General features: G+C 52.2%; 6 protein-coding genes across 6 annotated transcripts; 3 read left to right on the forward strand and 3 right to left on the reverse strand.

Moving 5' to 3' along the window:
• Positions 1–723: 723 nt before the first annotated feature.
• On the forward strand, positions 724–3,258 carry BD324DRAFT_43755 (hypothetical protein). Its single transcript, XM_022012783.1, has 3 exons — positions 724–2,287; positions 2,351–3,168; positions 3,217–3,258. The coding sequence occupies exons 1-2, from the start codon at positions 1,047–1,049 to the stop codon at positions 3,054–3,056; spliced, it is 1,947 nt and encodes a 648-aa protein (XP_021874812.1). The 5' UTR covers positions 724–1,046; the 3' UTR covers positions 3,057–3,168; positions 3,217–3,258.
• On the reverse strand, positions 3,176–5,196 carry BD324DRAFT_613355 (phospholipid metabolism-related protein). Its single transcript, XM_022014488.1, has 11 exons — positions 4,797–5,196; positions 4,597–4,704; positions 4,433–4,533; positions 4,303–4,352; positions 4,104–4,244; positions 4,010–4,034; positions 3,877–3,953; positions 3,744–3,819; positions 3,614–3,661; positions 3,524–3,550; positions 3,176–3,478 (listed from the first exon to the last, which is right to left on the reverse strand). The coding sequence occupies exons 1-11, from the start codon at positions 5,018–5,020 to the stop codon at positions 3,297–3,299; spliced, it is 1,059 nt and encodes a 352-aa protein (XP_021874813.1). The 5' UTR covers positions 5,021–5,196; the 3' UTR covers positions 3,176–3,296.
• Position 5,197: 1 nt separating this feature from the next.
• Positions 5,198–9,314, forward strand: BD324DRAFT_613370 (Fusaric acid resistance protein family-domain-containing protein). Its single transcript, XM_022014489.1, has 11 exons — positions 5,198–5,629; positions 5,690–5,769; positions 5,838–5,984; positions 6,060–6,160; positions 6,253–7,489; positions 7,545–7,742; positions 7,794–8,062; positions 8,116–8,231; positions 8,268–8,766; positions 8,805–9,080; positions 9,132–9,314. Exons 1-11 carry the CDS (start codon positions 5,496–5,498, stop codon positions 9,249–9,251), a joined length of 3,177 nt encoding a protein of 1,058 aa, XP_021874814.1. The 5' UTR covers positions 5,198–5,495; the 3' UTR covers positions 9,252–9,314.
• Positions 9,315–10,465, reverse strand: BD324DRAFT_613372 (Isochorismatase-like protein). The gene is made up of 4 exons (XM_022014490.1): positions 10,262–10,465; positions 9,919–10,128; positions 9,616–9,815; positions 9,315–9,562 (listed from the first exon to the last, which is right to left on the reverse strand). The coding sequence occupies exons 1-4, from the start codon at positions 10,415–10,417 to the stop codon at positions 9,370–9,372; spliced, it is 759 nt and encodes a 252-aa protein (XP_021874815.1). The 5' UTR covers positions 10,418–10,465; the 3' UTR covers positions 9,315–9,369.
• Positions 10,466–10,541: 76 nt separating this feature from the next.
• Positions 10,542–11,780, forward strand: BD324DRAFT_613375 (Calcipressin-domain-containing protein). The gene is made up of 2 exons (XM_022014491.1): positions 10,542–11,172; positions 11,265–11,780. The coding sequence occupies exons 1-2, from the start codon at positions 10,694–10,696 to the stop codon at positions 11,734–11,736; spliced, it is 951 nt and encodes a 316-aa protein (XP_021874816.1). The 5' UTR covers positions 10,542–10,693; the 3' UTR covers positions 11,737–11,780.
• Positions 11,781–14,975, reverse strand: BD324DRAFT_678522 (Sodium/calcium exchanger protein-domain-containing protein). Its single transcript, XM_022019002.1, has 8 exons — positions 14,661–14,975; positions 14,296–14,605; positions 12,680–14,260; positions 12,443–12,633; positions 12,350–12,398; positions 12,215–12,303; positions 12,157–12,164; positions 11,781–12,108 (listed from the first exon to the last, which is right to left on the reverse strand). Exons 1-8 carry the CDS (start codon positions 14,814–14,816, stop codon positions 11,850–11,852), a joined length of 2,643 nt encoding a protein of 880 aa, XP_021874817.1. The 5' UTR covers positions 14,817–14,975; the 3' UTR covers positions 11,781–11,849.
• Between the last annotated feature and the right edge of the window lie 358 nt (positions 14,976–15,333).

Genomic DNA, 15,333 nt, shown 5'->3' on the forward strand with positions numbered 1-15,333 from the left:
GGTCTGGTGTGTAGTCCCCCCGTCCTTGCCATTCCTTTAGCATCACCCTCTGAGCTCATGATCTCGCATATAGACTCAACGTCACCATTCACATTCCTTTCAACAAGCACGTACCCCCCTCATCCCACCGTTACGCTGGGTCATAAAGGAACACTCAGGTCACGATCTCCTTGGACACAACGCTTCAAGGATCAAGCTGCCAAAAGGAGTCTTCCCCCCTTCCTCGCCATCCCTTCCTTTTCCAACCCACACAGTGACGATCACATCCTATCACCAAGGAGTCGATTGAAAGATTTTGGTGTAACAAGACTCTATTGATTTTCAAGGAGGCGGTCAGGCTATACCATTCATCCTCCCTCGTCACTCGTGTTGAAAAGAAGTGCTCGTCACAAGGGATCATCCCGGTCAAGATAGATATATATCAAGGATCCACAGGTCCATCGTGCACCTCTCCAGCTCGGTTCGCCCCCCTTCCCCTTTTTCATCCAGTGGCAAAATCACCTATTGGCATTCGTCCGCAGCAAATCCATTCGAGGATCAACTCGGTCAATCATTGGCCATTCCGATCAGCCCCCTTGGCTGCGCGTCTCAGGTCTTTAACCTTCCATCCTCCCCACCCACCATCCCATTCAAGCGCATCCGGCGCCGGGATCCAACGGACGGATCATCACGGTCAAGACTGGTGCCAGCGCATCGACCCCCACCTCATCCTTTCATCTGCCCAAAGAATAGGTAACTCTGGAGCGTGTTTGAACCAGGGGCGAGACAATCTATTCATCTCAGCTGTCGATCCTTTCATCATCGACTATCTTCCTCTCCTCACAATTTCCCCCATCCGACCCCTCATCCGGTCTTCAATTGACCGGTCGATAATTCCTGCTACAGTGATTCTACTCCGGCCCCCCTTGTCCTCGTTTGGATCCTTTCAACCACCGGCCGGTGTCATTCCAAGTGCGCAGCCCAAGGGCTTCCGAGACGAACGATACCTGGCACACACCCTTCTTACATAGCTCTCTCCTCTCACTGGGACATTGCCAAGCCTAGTGATGAGCTCTTCTCCACCGGCATTGGCGATACACAAGTACTACAAGCCGAGTGATCTTCCTCCTTCTGCTTCGTCGTCTCACCATCCAGCTGCTCCCATCACTCCACGTAGTCCAGACGTCCATCGATCCAACATGACCGCTGCCGTCGCTGCTCGAACCGACATGCAATCACCTTACCATTACCCTCCTTACCCATCTCGATCGATGGTCTCTCGATCACCTTCAACCTCTGCCATGTCGACACACCGAACCAATCCTTATCTCCGGCCCTCGAGTACCATCAGCACACGGAGGCAACGATCTCAATCTCCCTTGGCCAAGTCCACGCCGCAGAAAGACGACCGACATCGAGACACGCTTGCTCCCATCCAGCCGATCCCACAGGATCATACGCGCGCCAGCCATCAAGAATCGAGGGATCCAAAACGTGGCATGTCTATCCCGCCCATGTCCAGTCTCGCACTGCGTACACCCTCCACCACATCACCCGATCCAGAGCAAGGTCGAGAGAAATACAATCCAGGTCGAGGAACGACCCTCCCTGCTCTCTTCACTATGAGCTCCACCGGCCTGCACGAATCACCGAAATCGATGCATGCGACACGATCTCCCGTGGCAAGTGAATCAGCCGAGAAAATACACGCCAGTCCCCGTGGATACGCTCAACTTCGACCCAGCTTTACAACGTTCGACTCGAGTGACAGACTACCTCAGACACATGGTGAAATCCAACCTGGTCGTCATGCGTCCGATCCAGTACCACCGCCGCCAAACCAACAGATAAATCCTTACGCTCGATTTTCGCCACCCTGGACGCGTGATCCAGAGAGGGAGAGAATGTTTAATCGCGATCGCGACTGGGAACGAGCGAGACGAGGGGAATACGACTATGGAACGCCGAGATCACCCTATGGTCCCTATCACGATCGATACGGTGGAAGAGCGTATGAACCTCGGATGGCGCACGCTCATCTCGGTCATGGTCATCCGCCTGGACATCCCATGGACGCCGTTTCGGAACCCGCTTCGCCACCACTGAGAGCTCTACCTTCAGATTACCCCGCGGGCGCTCATCCCTATTATCCAGAACGTATGGTGACTCGTAACAAGGGACACTCGTCTGGAAATACATCCAGTCGTTCTGCCAGTGCACAGATTGGAGCGCAAGATCAACAAGGTTCCGCTGCAAATGGTCAAAATAGACGCATTGCTCATCTCATGTCGGAGCAAAAGCGTAGAGAGTGAGTGGCGAAAAGAGAACCAAAATTAAAAAAACACCTCTCTGACTCTCTTTCTTTTCGAAGATCTATCAATTCTGGTTTCACCTCCCTTCGATCCGTTCTTCCGAATTCTATACCCACCGACTCTAAAGCTGTCGTTCTACGTAAAGCCGTAGCACACATTATGTCGCTCGAGAATCGATTGAGAAAAGTTGGCGGTTACGGTCCGCCCGGTGGTGGTGGCGGCGGTGGCGGCGGCGGCATGTCATCGCATGGATCTCCTTTGGCGTCGTCCTGGAAATTCAGCAGTATGGAGATGGATACTCCCTCTGGTGGAACGTCATACGATGATAAAGTCGGTATGGGAGGTATGGGCATGGGCATGGGTATGGGCATGAACATGAGCTTGGGATCTGTCCGATTGGGAGATTCGGGTCAAACGTCTACAGAAACTTCGCCATTCAAACTCCGATCGAGGTCCATATCAGGCGATGGCGATGGCGATGATGGTGACTCGGATCGAGACGCGGAAGAACAGGACGAATTGGTTTCTCATGCAGGAGGGGGAGACGACGTAGAGATGGAAAAAGAGGCGGCGGCTTGGGAAACCAATAGATCACGAAGAGATCGACATGGGCCAGGATCAGTGCGAGGATCTGGACTGGGAGCTGGAGCCGGACCAGCCACAGAGAGGATCGTCGTGAAACGAGAGAGAATATGGGAGGATAAACCTGAACACGTCCCTGTCGGACTCGGCGAAAGCTTTGAACGGGGTAGCGGAGGCATCTAGTTGCCGGCAAGTCGTCCGACAACTGCTTCATATATGTGTCTGTCGTGTCCTGTCCAAACATGAGATATCCAGGCAGTAGAAAAGACGGAAGAGCTAAGAGAGCGGAATAATGGTAATTTTCTTTGTATATTCATGATGATGACGATGCAACGACTAGTAGAAATGCCCACTACATGGGACTAGCAAGTGCTGGCAAAAGCTCAAAACGAACGTGGGGGGCAAGAGCTCAATGGCCTTTTTCTATCCTCTCCTCCATGTCACTTGCTCTTCACTAGGTCTCGATTGAGCTTGTTCTTCTTCTTCCTCCAAGAGTCTTACTCGGGTCCCATTCCGACCCATCTCTTCGTCTCCTTCTACTACGCCGATGGTGTCGGGACTACGAGGAGCCAGGGGGAGATGGCATTGACGGTGAGACAGTGGGGCTAACGTGATCGTTTCAGAGGCAATTGACGCGGGACATGACTCACGAAAATAGGTCCGGTACGATACCCAGGCTGAAGAGGGTGGGTCAGCTTAATGTAGGGGGAGGGAGGGAGGGAAGGGAAAATATGACATACCGATAAAGAGACCTAGGAGCGAACCTACGAGAACATCTTGCCAGTGATCTATACGGGTACTTGGTAAATGGCTGCCTGCGGTCCGTTGCTGCTGCTGCTGCTGCTGCTGCTGCGGCTGCAGACGACTCACGCCGATTATCCTCTGTTCGAGATATGGCAACCATCACTGCTCCTAGTAACGGGGAGAGGGCAAACCATCCTCGTGTCTGAGAGAGCACATTGTAAGGATTTGATGAGTATATGAAACGGCGAGCTCCTCTCACCCTATGTCCCCGTCTATCCCACAAGTGCATTTTTCCAGCGAGATAACAGCTTAAGAAACCGAGACCGGCAAAGGAGACTTTGTTACGCAATGAGCAGGTTGTTTCCGTGAAAAAAAGTTGGAGGGAGACATACGAGAACTATGTCCAGAGGGAAAGCTCTACACGAATGTTGTAAGTCGTCACTCGGACTCGGGGAATTCCACTTGGGCAGCTCTTCCGACACTCACCTTGAACCCGTCGTCCAGCCTGAGCTGATTTGTCGTCGTGCAAATGTCAACGGTTGAAAGACCGAAAAACACATGATCTGCTGATCCTTCACGAGGGAGACACCGTGCCAACAGATCAGGCCTAGGTCGTCCGACTGACATCTAAGCATGGAAAGGTTTTAAAAAAATGGTATTCGTCGCCAAGGTTATCTTGACCTACCTTGATCAACTGAGTCACTGTCCCCGTCATGGTGTAAGACATGAACACGCCTGCAGAGGAGACCCTCAGTATCAGTACACGTCGATGGGGAATCATTATCGCCCGACATTCCCCCCAATTCCAAGCTCACCGACGACGGCATTGTGCATATCCCATCCGGTCCTAGCGACGAAAGCGGACACAGGCACGAGCACAAGCAGAGGTATCCCAGCAGAGATGAAGAATAAGAGGCTATGTGGATCGTGTGAGCTTGTTGTCACGACATCAAGACGACGCGATGGTCAAAATATTCACTTTGGAGGGACCCGCTCATGCTCTGCAAATGTATGTTGGATGGAGATATCATTGAGGGAAAATTCCCTCTTATGACCTCCAGATCGGTTCAATATGGCATACACGACCCTGCTCGAAGGCATGAGCATCCAAAAAAGTACTTATGAGGGAAATTCTCGCGCGCTGACCGTTGCGTCGTGCGCACGCAGACTCGATCTCACCATAAGAGTACCACTAGCATCCAGTCTGGCGCATAGCTCTTGAAAATGCCAGCGAGACTAAACTTGGCGGTATCTTTCCCCAAATCATCCTCTTCGATCCAAGCGTCCGGTGCGCGTCTTCGATCCTGAAGTGATAACTCTTCCGAACCTCGATACCGGGTTCCATTGGCAGAAGATGATGCGGTTGGGAAACAGAATCGGACTGTATCCGCGAACGAGGCCATGATGAGGGACGCCGCACCTTGGTCAAAAGAGAGCGCAGGACGACCAAGACAGTGAGCGAAACGGAACGAACCCCCACCTCCCTCGAATACAGCGCAGACGGAATCAAATGACTATGGCCGTTTTATTATGTGCGTCGGATCCGATGAAATGGAATTTTGAACTTTTATGAACCAAATATAGAAGAGAGTTTTGTAGAGCAGCGGGTGTGTGTACACAGCTGCCGAAGATCCCTTGGACATCTTGGTGATATTTGACATCAAGGCTGGACAGGAAGACTGGTATAGTGACGTGTCGGAATGTTCAGATCCTTCAACTCAAGAACGACATGAAACGACCTTATCCGGTGGATTATCTAGTTTCATTCGTTCTACCAGTTACTCGACACAATGGTCAATTCAGGATGATGATGTGATTATAGTAGAAACGACTGGAAAAAATCCCTCCCATCAACAGCACAGACGAGGACCTCGTGCCATGACGGCTGTCATGGATGCCGATGCGGTCCTCAGCTGGCGCCGGAAAGTCTGGAGACTGACGGGAACGACCATCTCTGCGTTCCTCTGTTTTACCTTTGTCGTCATTCGGCCTTGGGGCAGTCTGGGTGGACAGTGAGTGCATCCAGCTATGTCACTGAGGGAGATGACTACCTAGGGCTGATGATGAGCAAGGTACTCGTACCTGACATTCACAGCTTTAAACCTCTTCTTCTTCCCCTTGGGTGGAATCATATACCAAGTCGAGCTCACCAGTGAGTCACGATCTCTTGACACATTTTGAGCGTGCTGACGTTTGCCTGTGCGCTGTTCTTGTGGCCAGTCTTGGGTCTCCTTGGGTGTCTATTTGGACTCGGTATATCATGTGCTACTCTAGCTGTCTCTGCGTGGTGTGGGACGCACTATGGACCCGACTCGAACCAATCGCGAGCCGTCATAGGGACAGGGCTGGCCTTGCTTTCTCTCATATGTCAGTTCCCTGTCCCACGTCTTTTTCCCAACCGCGGATCCGGGACCAATACTGACACACCCATCTTGTGTCTAGGTGGATTCCTTCGAAGCTACTCTCCTCGATTGACTCTAGCTTCGAGAATCTCTCTATTCTTCCCCATCTTCGTCTTGACGGGTAACACGGATATCACCATGGTAGGCGAATCTGGGCGTGCGGCGCCCCCGCCCCGCCCAGGAGTCTTGTCGAGAGACCGATGTCGAACGTCACTGACCACCTTGTTCTATAGATGCACTCCTCATACTTTACCGAAGTCTTCTTCGTTCCTCTTTTCGCGGCCATCTTCGCCTTGATTCCCACGTTCTTATTTGCCTTTCGGCCTTCCTCACCTCGAGTCGGTACCCTTCTGATCGACTCTCTAGATACCATCGGTCAACTCTTACCTTTGACCATCTCTCTCGTGGTTCATCTCGACAATGCCAACGGGGAAATCCAGGATCATTTCACAGATTCAAACAACGACGCCGAAGCTGAGAAGCAGTCTCCGGAACCCAACTCGAATCGACTCAAGCAAGACTTTCTCGTCCGACGGTTAAGACACGACATGGAAAGGCTCTCGCCAGTCTACACGAGTTTGACGCATGAAATCACCCGTTCTCGTTCTTCACCTCTAGCTCTGAGACCACTCATTTCGAGTCTTAAACGAATGACACGAAATCCGCTCCTCGGACCAGGAAGTCATGTACCTGGTGAAAGGATCCAATCAGCCATCGATAAAGCCTACGCTTCCGTTTCCGTCCCTCCTAGTGTCCCACAGACACCTCGTCAATCCCATTTCTCAATCCATCCGTCAGACAGTATGCCCATCCTAGAGCGTGGTAATGCAGGAACTTTTTCCCCAGTGGACCTGGCTCGAGGAATGCAAGCGAGCCTGTCCTTACCCCGACACATGCGATTCGACCTTTATCCCGTCAGGGATCGCACGTCCATTCGACCTGTCAACACGCATTCTCGACTCATGGAGGCTGCGAAGCACCTTGTGGAAACAATCACCAAGAGCTTGCGGCGAGCGTCTGAGGAGGTTTCCGGTGTCTACGGTTGGAAGCATGACAAAGGCGATGGTGATCAAGCGTCTCTGCAGGAGATCAAGTCGGATTTGGAGTTTGCCCTTGCCGCTCTGCAAGTGACGCTCGCGGGTCTCTTAGATGGCTCAGAGGGCCTACCACTTCAAGGTCACGAGCAATCCGCGTCGACCTCCGGTTCACCTTCCAGAACGCTCAGTTTTGCAGACTTGCAGCAAGCTCATCATCACAAACTACATGGTCTCCCTGTACCAGATCGAGAGCTCTTTCATACCGCTTTTTACATGACAGCCCTGCTTGATTGTGCTAACGATGTCATTGGGTTCTTATCCGTGGCGATCGAGATCTGTTCTCATGCGGAAGCCAGGATGATCTGGCACTTTCCTAGATTCAATCTCGGTTGGCTACCTCAAACCGCGGCGGACACTAGTAATCGTATGGCAGGTGAATACGGGCATTGAAAGCAGTAGTCGTGACTTTGAGTAACTCATGTTCGCAGATCAATCCATCAATACTAGCGGCGACTCCAATGACAAATCGATCGATGCAACTCACGAGCCTGCCTGCCTTGACGGGATGGACTTCGTCACATCCGTCTTGCGAGGTGAGAAGCGGATTCGCAAACAGGATCAATCATTCAAGACGAGAATCACGCGAGCCTGGCGACGGATATGGGATCATCCCCAGGTCCTGAAAGGTGGGTCATGTGGAGGCGGAGCTGCAGTCGGGACTTTCTGACATGTTCCAGGTCGAGTGCGGGCATCCCGATTCTTACATTCGATCCGGCATTCACGGCACATCTTATTCAGCGTGAAAATGGCCCTCGGGGTCAGCTTGATATCTCTCGCTGGATTTTTGCCTCCCTCTACGCCGGGTCGGCAGTGGTTTGACACTTACCGCGGAGCATGGGCAGTTATCAGCTACACGTATGTTTTGGAAACGCACACGGGAGCGACGCTTCGGGTGGGGTTGTTACGATTACTAGGGACTTTTATCGGCGCAGTGACCGCTTTCATCGTGAGTTAGAAGACAGTCCCCCCTGTACACCACAGGAAATTGACTCGTTCTAGCTCGACCTGATCTGCAGGGATCGCCCATGGCCAATGGTCGTGCTTCTCACTGCCTGCTCCGTACCTCTCTCGTACGGCATCCTCTTCTCATCCATCCCACAACTTCCGACTGTAACGTAAGTGATGTGACATCGCCAGTCGCTGATGATGAGCGCGATCACCCTTCCGCCCCTCGTCTTCATACACTTTCTTGGCCTCGATAGAGATCAAAGCTCTTTCGAACTGGCCTATACTCGTTTCATCGACATCACCATCGGGATCATTGCGGCGATCCTTATCGGCAGTTTGATTTGGCCGAACCATGCTCGCGTACGATACTTTTCAGACGTATCGTTGACCTTGGATCGCATCACGGAATATTATCTCTGCATGTCTCGGGACAATCTCAGATCTTCGCTCGTGTATCACGGGGATGCCAAGCGTTATGATCGACTCGAAGCGGAAGTGAGAAAGCATATCTTGAGGAGTCGATCCTTGGTCAATATCCAACGGAATGAAGTCTCATTATTGCCTCGACCAATCAAGCTGTATTCGGAGATTTTGGACTGCTCGGAGCGTTTGATCGACACGTTGGTCGAAGTGAGAGTGTTGAGATTCAGTGTACCGCGGAAAGAGACGGTCTTGGATGTCTTGCCGCTGCGTCGCGAATTAGTGAGGTGTCCACCGACAGCCAAACTGATAGCGTTTAGGTCTCAGCCATCTTGATCAATCTCTGGGCACTTGGTCAATCATTCCGATCACGAAGTCCACTTCCTCAATTCTTGCCTTCACCTCATGTCCCCCTCAAGGGCATCATGGAAGCTGTAGACGAACATGCAAAAACGTTCAAACGATACAAAACGGAAGGAGATCAAGAAGGTGAATCACATTGTGCAAGCCCCGGAGGACATCGAGAAGAGCTGGCAATCTTATACGGGATGGCGGAAAATGATGCTCTGGTAGAGCTCTGTAACCTTCTAGACGAGGTGAGCGTTGAGGCTCACTGAATGGGAATGTGTCCCGTTGACTCCTCGAAGCTTATTGCCGCTGCGCATGCCCTGTTTGGAACTCGGACGTTTTTAGATATAGCACAAGATTCGTGGCAGCCTAGAAATCATAGAGAGTCGGCTGGCTCAACTGTGCACGCTCAGGATTGAGCCTGCGATTAGGGGTTGTAGATCAAGGTTGTACGCCGTCATATATGAATTACCCAATGGATCATTATCGAACGGCAGTGGGCGTCTCGGTGTGACGATAAATTGATTTCTCCCACTCTCAGCTGCTTGTCCATCGCTTCAGCTCATCTCTCCAACTCGCCTCATCCTCCTTCCCCACAACGTCACCACCGGAAGAATTGATCGTCTCGAAAGCCTTGTCGATATCCTCCTCCTTGATTCCTCTCACAGCTGGAGCCAGAACGCAAGTCTTGAAACCAGCCTCAAGCGACGCCATTGCAGTATGGAGAACGCTATCGATCAGTCTCAGCTGATAGTTTCCCATGGTTCCTGTTCGAAACCTCACCAGAAATCAGTCGCCAGTCCGACCACGACGACGTTTTCAATTGATTTATCCCGAAGATGCTTTGCCACTTGCTTATCACTTGGTCCGAGACCCTTGGGCAGATCTGAACCATCACTACTTGGTGGCTTGTCTTTCGGGTGAAGGAGATCGTTGATCTCTCCATCGAACGCGCTGTACTCCTCCAAACCAGAATACTGGCCCTAGTAGGAGGAGATTATCATCAGACAGTTCAAAGAGAGAGAGACAGATATTCCCGTGAGACGATAGAGACAAAACGGTGTCGGCTCGAAAATGCAAACGCACCTTTCGAACAATCGTCATCCTATCGTCCCAGGCTGGGAAATCCTGTCTCAAGTCCTGGTCTATCTCTGCGCCTTTCGTCCCTATCACACAGTGATCAGGCCAGAGAATCTGATCGTACTCCAGCCCATGAGCGTTGGTCACTCTCTTGCTGCTGAATGCGTCTTCGCCGTGGGTCGAGGCGAACGAGATGTGACCTCTGGGGTGATAATCCTGGCGAGATCCAAGTCAGTGGACGTCAGGCATCCCGGAATCGCATCATGTTTGGAGTTCAAGCGACCGTGAACAGGTGGAGCAAGCCCCGTCAAAATATCTTGCAAGACTGTATGAAGCCCTTTGGACCCACCTGAGATGCCAGGACGGCCGCCCAATCCCACTCTGAGCGATCCAACAATCGCTTCAAGACCGGCAAGACGTCTCTGCCTTGATTCACCGCCAGCGAGCCATCAGGAGGCAAGAAATCATTCTGAAAGTCTACAATGACCAAGGCTGTCTTGTTCATGGTCCTAACTTACCACCATCTACATGTACAGGAGAGGATGAAACGAGATGCATAATGGTTAATGACCTGTTTCCCCCCGATAGACATTTTGACGGTATTTCGGCTGAGAATTCACGTCATGTTGCCGTGAATCGAAAAAAGATCGACGCGAGTGGAGGCTAGCGGCGCAATTGGCGATTCCAGGTTTCGTCAGTACAAAGGGGCATGTATTCTACCCATCGCACGACCTGTCTCATCCGTTCCTGTCATATCGATTCCAAAATCACCCTCTAGGCAATGAATGGCTCAGCTCAAACGCAAGATATCCCCTCTCCGCCAAGCTTGCTTTCCGATGTACCTGATCCTTCGGAAACCAACACTCATGCCCTGATCCTCCCTCATCAATCCCTCTTCCTACCGGAGATTCTAGCGAGACTGAGAGAACACTACGAACAATACGGTAGTATAGCTCATTGGGCGCCAGTGAGAGGTTTTGGACGAGTCATCATAGTCTATGATTCTGTAGAAGGCGCGGAGAGGGCGAAAAGACAAGGCGATTGGTTGAAACTTGACGTCGATTTACCCGCCGAGGAGAGTTATGATCCGACATTGGACAATGTGTCGCCAGCATCGAGTACCGGTCCGAACGGATTACCAGAGGATGGAAGCGGAGTCATGGATATCGATGAGAATGATTTTCAGCGAGCCGAAGGTAGTTCGAGTTCGCCATTCAAGCGAGGTCATAGGCGACGGAAATCGAAAGGTCCAACCAGAGGGTGAGCCAAAAAGAAAAAGAAAACTCTTTCAGTCCATTCAACCCTTCCCCGCTCACACTCACACTCACACTCACACTCACACTCACGCACAGGATAACGCTCCGACTTCATCCACTCCCCTTTACACCTCTCAACCCTGATCCATCCACTTTTCACCTCGCTCCACCTCACGCCGAGAAGAACTTTCTCATATCGCCTCCTGGTTCACCCCCGGAAGGTTGGGAGCCCGTCGTAGAGGACGCTCCAAATTCATCGACCCTCGCAGAAGATCTCCAAAGAGCTCTCGAGGCCTTGCAGTTGAAAGGAAAGCACAGAAGAAGAGGCAGCAAAGAGGTCATCCTTGAAGAAGGAGGGGTCAGGGTCGAAGTGGAAGATTGCACCCTCCCCAAGGATGACGGCACAGGCTCAGAGGACGGTCGTAGGACCCCTGTAGACGGAAGCTGGAGCACTGAGGAGAGAGTTACTGGAGGTGCGAGCCTGTGGGCTCCTCCAAGTCAGGACAGCACGCCTGCAGGCCGAGTCAGAATCGTTCCTACTGCCATGCCCCCGCGCCAAGGCCAATGATATTGAGGGATCCCCAACGCCTCATCACGACATGCCATGAACGACCAAGATACATTACGATGCATGATAAGACATATGCCCAACGTGTATTGATATATCTAATAATTGGACATCTACCGTCCCGTCTTGATCTCTACAAGGACATTCGTCACCATTAACACGGCGTAACAGATCAGCAGGCAAGTCGCCCACTTCCGATCGATAAGATAGCCATTCAAAGGCACGATAATGGCAGTCCCTACCAGTACGATCACTAATCCTGTGGCAGATACCCAAAGCGTTGGTGAAAAATGTATTGACACCGTTTCCTTGGGATGTGTCAAGAGATGATATGTCCCAGAGCCTCCGACCCCAAGCAGGAGATTCAACATGCTAGAGAAAAGTCAGTTTCGCCGAAGTAATGTTCGAGCAGGTACTCACGGTCCACCCTAAAGGTTGCATCAGTATGAGCAATTTGCAAAGATAGTACCGTACTCACGAAGCAAGCGGCGTAGGCCATAGCAGGAGCGAATTGGGCGACCGTCACATTTGCGACTAAATCGGCGAGACTGTTTCCAACGGCGAAGACTGCGGTTGATGAGCGGAGAACACTGCAAAACGAGAATGAACTTACTTGTGAGACCGACAATGGCATCACTTAGACCAAGAATCACTCCCACAGCCTAGCGAAGGATCAGCTTGAAGCTCACGAGCGCAGACGACCTACCTTGAGAATACCAACGACCTCATCAGCGATCGCTGCGATCCAAACCATACTACAAACGAATCCTGCGAGACAGCGGACCATGCGCCAGGCCGGCGAGCTACCATCGACAGCGTACATCAGGACAGCACCTGCGCTAAGTGTGCCGGCTATGCTGACCCCTAGAAGGATCCACCAGAAGTAGGATGCTCCTCCTGTGAGAGAGCGTGAGTTCGAGTCATGGCCGATGCGAAGACTCACTGAAGATGGTCAATGTGCACCAAGCTGGACCAAGGACGCACTGAATGGCCGTCAGGTATTTGTTGAAATCCAAAGCTTCGTCTTCTTCCACTTCCTCCCAGATCTCTTTCTGCGAGTCATCCTCATCGGCGCCATCTTCGTCGTGCATAGCTTCTTCGTCCTCGTGCTGTCTCCGCATTGCCGCATGAGATATGCGACCTAGCGGTGAATGCAGGGGAGAAAAGCGATGGTCGACCAAATGATGTAGCTCCTCCCCCACCTCTGGCCGCAATAGTCTGTTGTCACCTCCTCCCGTATCGTCGCTCTCCTCCTCATTGTTAGGACTGACACCAGGATCATTGAGAGGCTCTGCTTCGCTCGTCGGCAAGGCGATGCCTCCCGTTTCTGCTCCGCCATCATCCACGACCGGTAGCGTCAAGGTCAGAGCCAAGAGCTGAGGGACACAGACAACGGCCAGAAACATGCCGAGATATGACTTGTGGCGAAAGCTCTGCAAGCTCGGGAACAGAATTCGCAGGACCATTCTCGTCCTTCTCCGTATGCGAAAGCGGGACTCGTTGCGATGATGAGAGGTAGGTTCCAAGGGAGGCGAGTCTGCTGGGCCTTCTGCGCCCGATGGATCGACAACGGCAATCGATGGTGTCCGATTGTGGGAAGCAGATGCCGAGGGATTGTGAAACACATCAGGCTGATGATGGATGGACCAGGTTGGAGTGCTGGTTGATCGAGGCAGACCAGGCTGGTCTGTCCATGGGTTGGGCTCCGGTAGTTCTAGCGGGGTCGGGGTCAGGACAGCTGTGATGCTAGTTTCATCGGGAAGCTGGTCCAGATGGGACACTGCTCGTTTCCGGCCATACTTAGACGACTTGGTGTGCAGCGATACACCTATGGAGACTGCTCGGCGGTGAGCCAGATCGCCGGGTCGGGCGCTAAAATAGTCTTGATTCGGTTCAAGATGATGGTGACTGTTTGGTGATCGAGCTGGACTATGTCCTCGTGAGCCAAGATCTTGACTTCGCAGGGAATTGACCACGTCCCGGAACTCTACCGCGCCTAGAAGGGAAAAGTTGGCCCGAGGCGTGTTGATCGAGCCCTCATCCGACATCGCTCCAAGGTTGTGTATTCGAGATGAAGAAGCGTATCTCACCGGCTTCATACGGGGACGACTCGGTGAGTTCGCACTGACTGGCGAGGCATTTGCTGACGAAGCCTCGCTGTGGGCGCTGTTTCCAGCTGTAGGTGAAGGAGCTCGTGGTGTAGGCTCCGGGATTTGAAGTTTGGGCAGGGCTGTTCTTTGCCCTGATGGAGTTCGCATGATTGCGGGACTGGGTCTGGCATGAATCTTCCCTTCGGAGCTTTTCCGTCTTCGGTTGAGCCAGTTGCCAGCCACTACCACTATCACATAACAGACGTACAAACCGACCATGGCGAGAGATTCACTCAGGGTCAAGATGCCGTCTCGCAGGACCGCAACCAAGAGGATAACCGCTGCCGTGAAGAAGAGGACATCACGCATGAACGCTTGTTTGGGGACGTGGAAGGGTCGGACGAAGACGATTGTGCCAACGACGACGGACACGACTGCGGATGTCAGCGTCTTCGTGTCAGGAACTCACTGAATGACGCTGCTCCAATAAGCTCGCCCACAGCCAAGCCAAAGGTCCCGCTCTTCAAGGCAGCGAATGTGGAAAACACGTCCGGGCTGCCATTGCCAAAAGCAAGAAACGTGACTCCTGCTGTCGACTCGTTCAGACCCAGGATGGCAGCAATAGAGGAAAGGTTGGGACAGAAGAAATCCGAGGCGGTTATACCGATGAATGAGAATAGGAAGCCGAGACCAAGGAGCATGCCGACAATGATCCATGGTTTAGTGGTCGGCGAAGCTTCCTCGTACCATACAGCATAGGGAAAGGGGAAGAGCGAGGACTTTGAATCTAGCTTTAGGCAAATTTTCCCCTTGGTCACACGAGCGCAGACTCACATGTGCGGACGGATCATCAGACCTCTTATAGATCCCAGAAGATCCTTCATGACTTGTCAAATCATGTCTTAGAACCCTGGCTGATCTAGTCAGGACCAATTGAAGGGTGAGCGTTGCTGCTAAGAAGAGCCACGCCCGACGCTTCAAGGCTGACATGGTTCAGCGAGAGGATACTGCAGGAGGAGGAGTCTTCGTTCTCATCATGGCTGGGCCTGGCCCTTGACGTGAGTATCTTTGCCTTCTCTCGAAGCCGCTGTCCGTCCAAGAGACAGTGATTGATAGTGGCTTAGTGCTGCGAGAGGTTTGAAGACGATACCAAGCCGGATCTCAGACCGTTACGGTCACGAACCGATTCACTAGGGAGGTGACGTAATTCCGAAGGAAATGCGAGCGAGTGGCGATTTCGGGTCCAAGTACCCCGCCACTTTGAATGAATACAGTACATAATTATGCAGCGACTTATCAGGGTACAAAGGCTGGCTCTGTAAACCTGTGTTCTCTCAGCTCCACCACGAAGGTGGGAAAGCAGCGCTTCTTATCGAGAATTCAGTTTTACCACTAGCGTATTCGAACTGCGAGGACGTGGTCGATAATTATCCGCATGAAACTCCCTAACCAGGAGCCACACGCCTCAAGTCGGGTATGAGATGCAGGTGAGTCCGCCGTATAAGAC

Source organism: Kockovaella imperatae (genome assembly GCF_002102565.1).
Source record: "Kockovaella imperatae strain NRRL Y-17943 chromosome Unknown BD324scaffold_1, whole genome shotgun sequence".
In the NCBI taxonomy this organism is placed as follows: domain Eukaryota; kingdom Fungi; phylum Basidiomycota; class Tremellomycetes; order Tremellales; family Cuniculitremaceae; genus Kockovaella; species Kockovaella imperatae.

Bases quoted from the DNA above. Each gene is read 5' to 3' on its own strand.
- BD324DRAFT_43755 (XM_022012783.1), top strand. From the start codon at position 1,047: ATGAGCTCTTCTCCACCGGCATTGGCGATACACAAGTACTACAAGCCG. The intron at 2,288-2,350 runs GTGAGTGGCGAA...TTCTTTTCGAAG, and splicing joins TCGGAGCAAAAGCGTAGAGA to ATCTATCAATTCTGGTTTCA.
- BD324DRAFT_613355 (XM_022014488.1), bottom strand. From the start codon at position 5,020: ATGGCCTCGTTCGCGGATACAGTCCGATTCTGTTTCCCAACCGCATCA. The intron at 3,551-3,613 runs GTATGTCATATT...CACCCTCTTCAG, and splicing joins GCTCCTAGGTCTCTTTATCG to CCTGGGTATCGTACCGGACC. The intron at 3,479-3,523 runs GTGAGTCATGTC...CGATCACGTTAG, and splicing joins ATCGTACCGGACCTATTTTC to CCCCACTGTCTCACCGTCAA.
- BD324DRAFT_613370 (XM_022014489.1), top strand. From the start codon at position 5,496: ATGACGGCTGTCATGGATGCCGATGCGGTCCTCAGCTGGCGCCGGAAA. The intron at 5,630-5,689 runs GTGAGTGCATCC...ATGATGAGCAAG, and splicing joins TGGGGCAGTCTGGGTGGACA to GTACTCGTACCTGACATTCA. The intron at 9,081-9,131 runs GTGAGCGTTGAG...GACTCCTCGAAG, and splicing joins TCTGTAACCTTCTAGACGAG to CTTATTGCCGCTGCGCATGC.
- BD324DRAFT_613372 (XM_022014490.1), bottom strand. From the start codon at position 10,417: ATGAACAAGACAGCCTTGGTCATTGTAGACTTTCAGAATGATTTCTTG. The intron at 9,816-9,918 runs GTGCGTTTGCAT...TCCTCCTACTAG, and splicing joins GGATGACGATTGTTCGAAAG to GGCCAGTATTCTGGTTTGGA. The intron at 9,563-9,615 runs GTGAGGTTTCGA...ACTGATCGATAG, and splicing joins GGACTGGCGACTGATTTCTG to CGTTCTCCATACTGCAATGG.
- BD324DRAFT_613375 (XM_022014491.1), top strand. From the start codon at position 10,694: ATGAATGGCTCAGCTCAAACGCAAGATATCCCCTCTCCGCCAAGCTTG. The intron at 11,173-11,264 runs GTGAGCCAAAAA...ACTCACGCACAG, and splicing joins TCGAAAGGTCCAACCAGAGG to GATAACGCTCCGACTTCATC.
- BD324DRAFT_678522 (XM_022019002.1), bottom strand. From the start codon at position 14,816: ATGTCAGCCTTGAAGCGTCGGGCGTGGCTCTTCTTAGCAGCAACGCTC. The intron at 14,606-14,660 runs GTGAGTCTGCGC...CTAGATTCAAAG, and splicing joins CTGATGATCCGTCCGCACAT to TCCTCGCTCTTCCCCTTTCC. The intron at 12,304-12,349 runs GTAAGTTCATTC...CATCAACCGCAG, and splicing joins TGCCATTGTCGGTCTCACAA to TCTTCGCCGTTGGAAACAGT.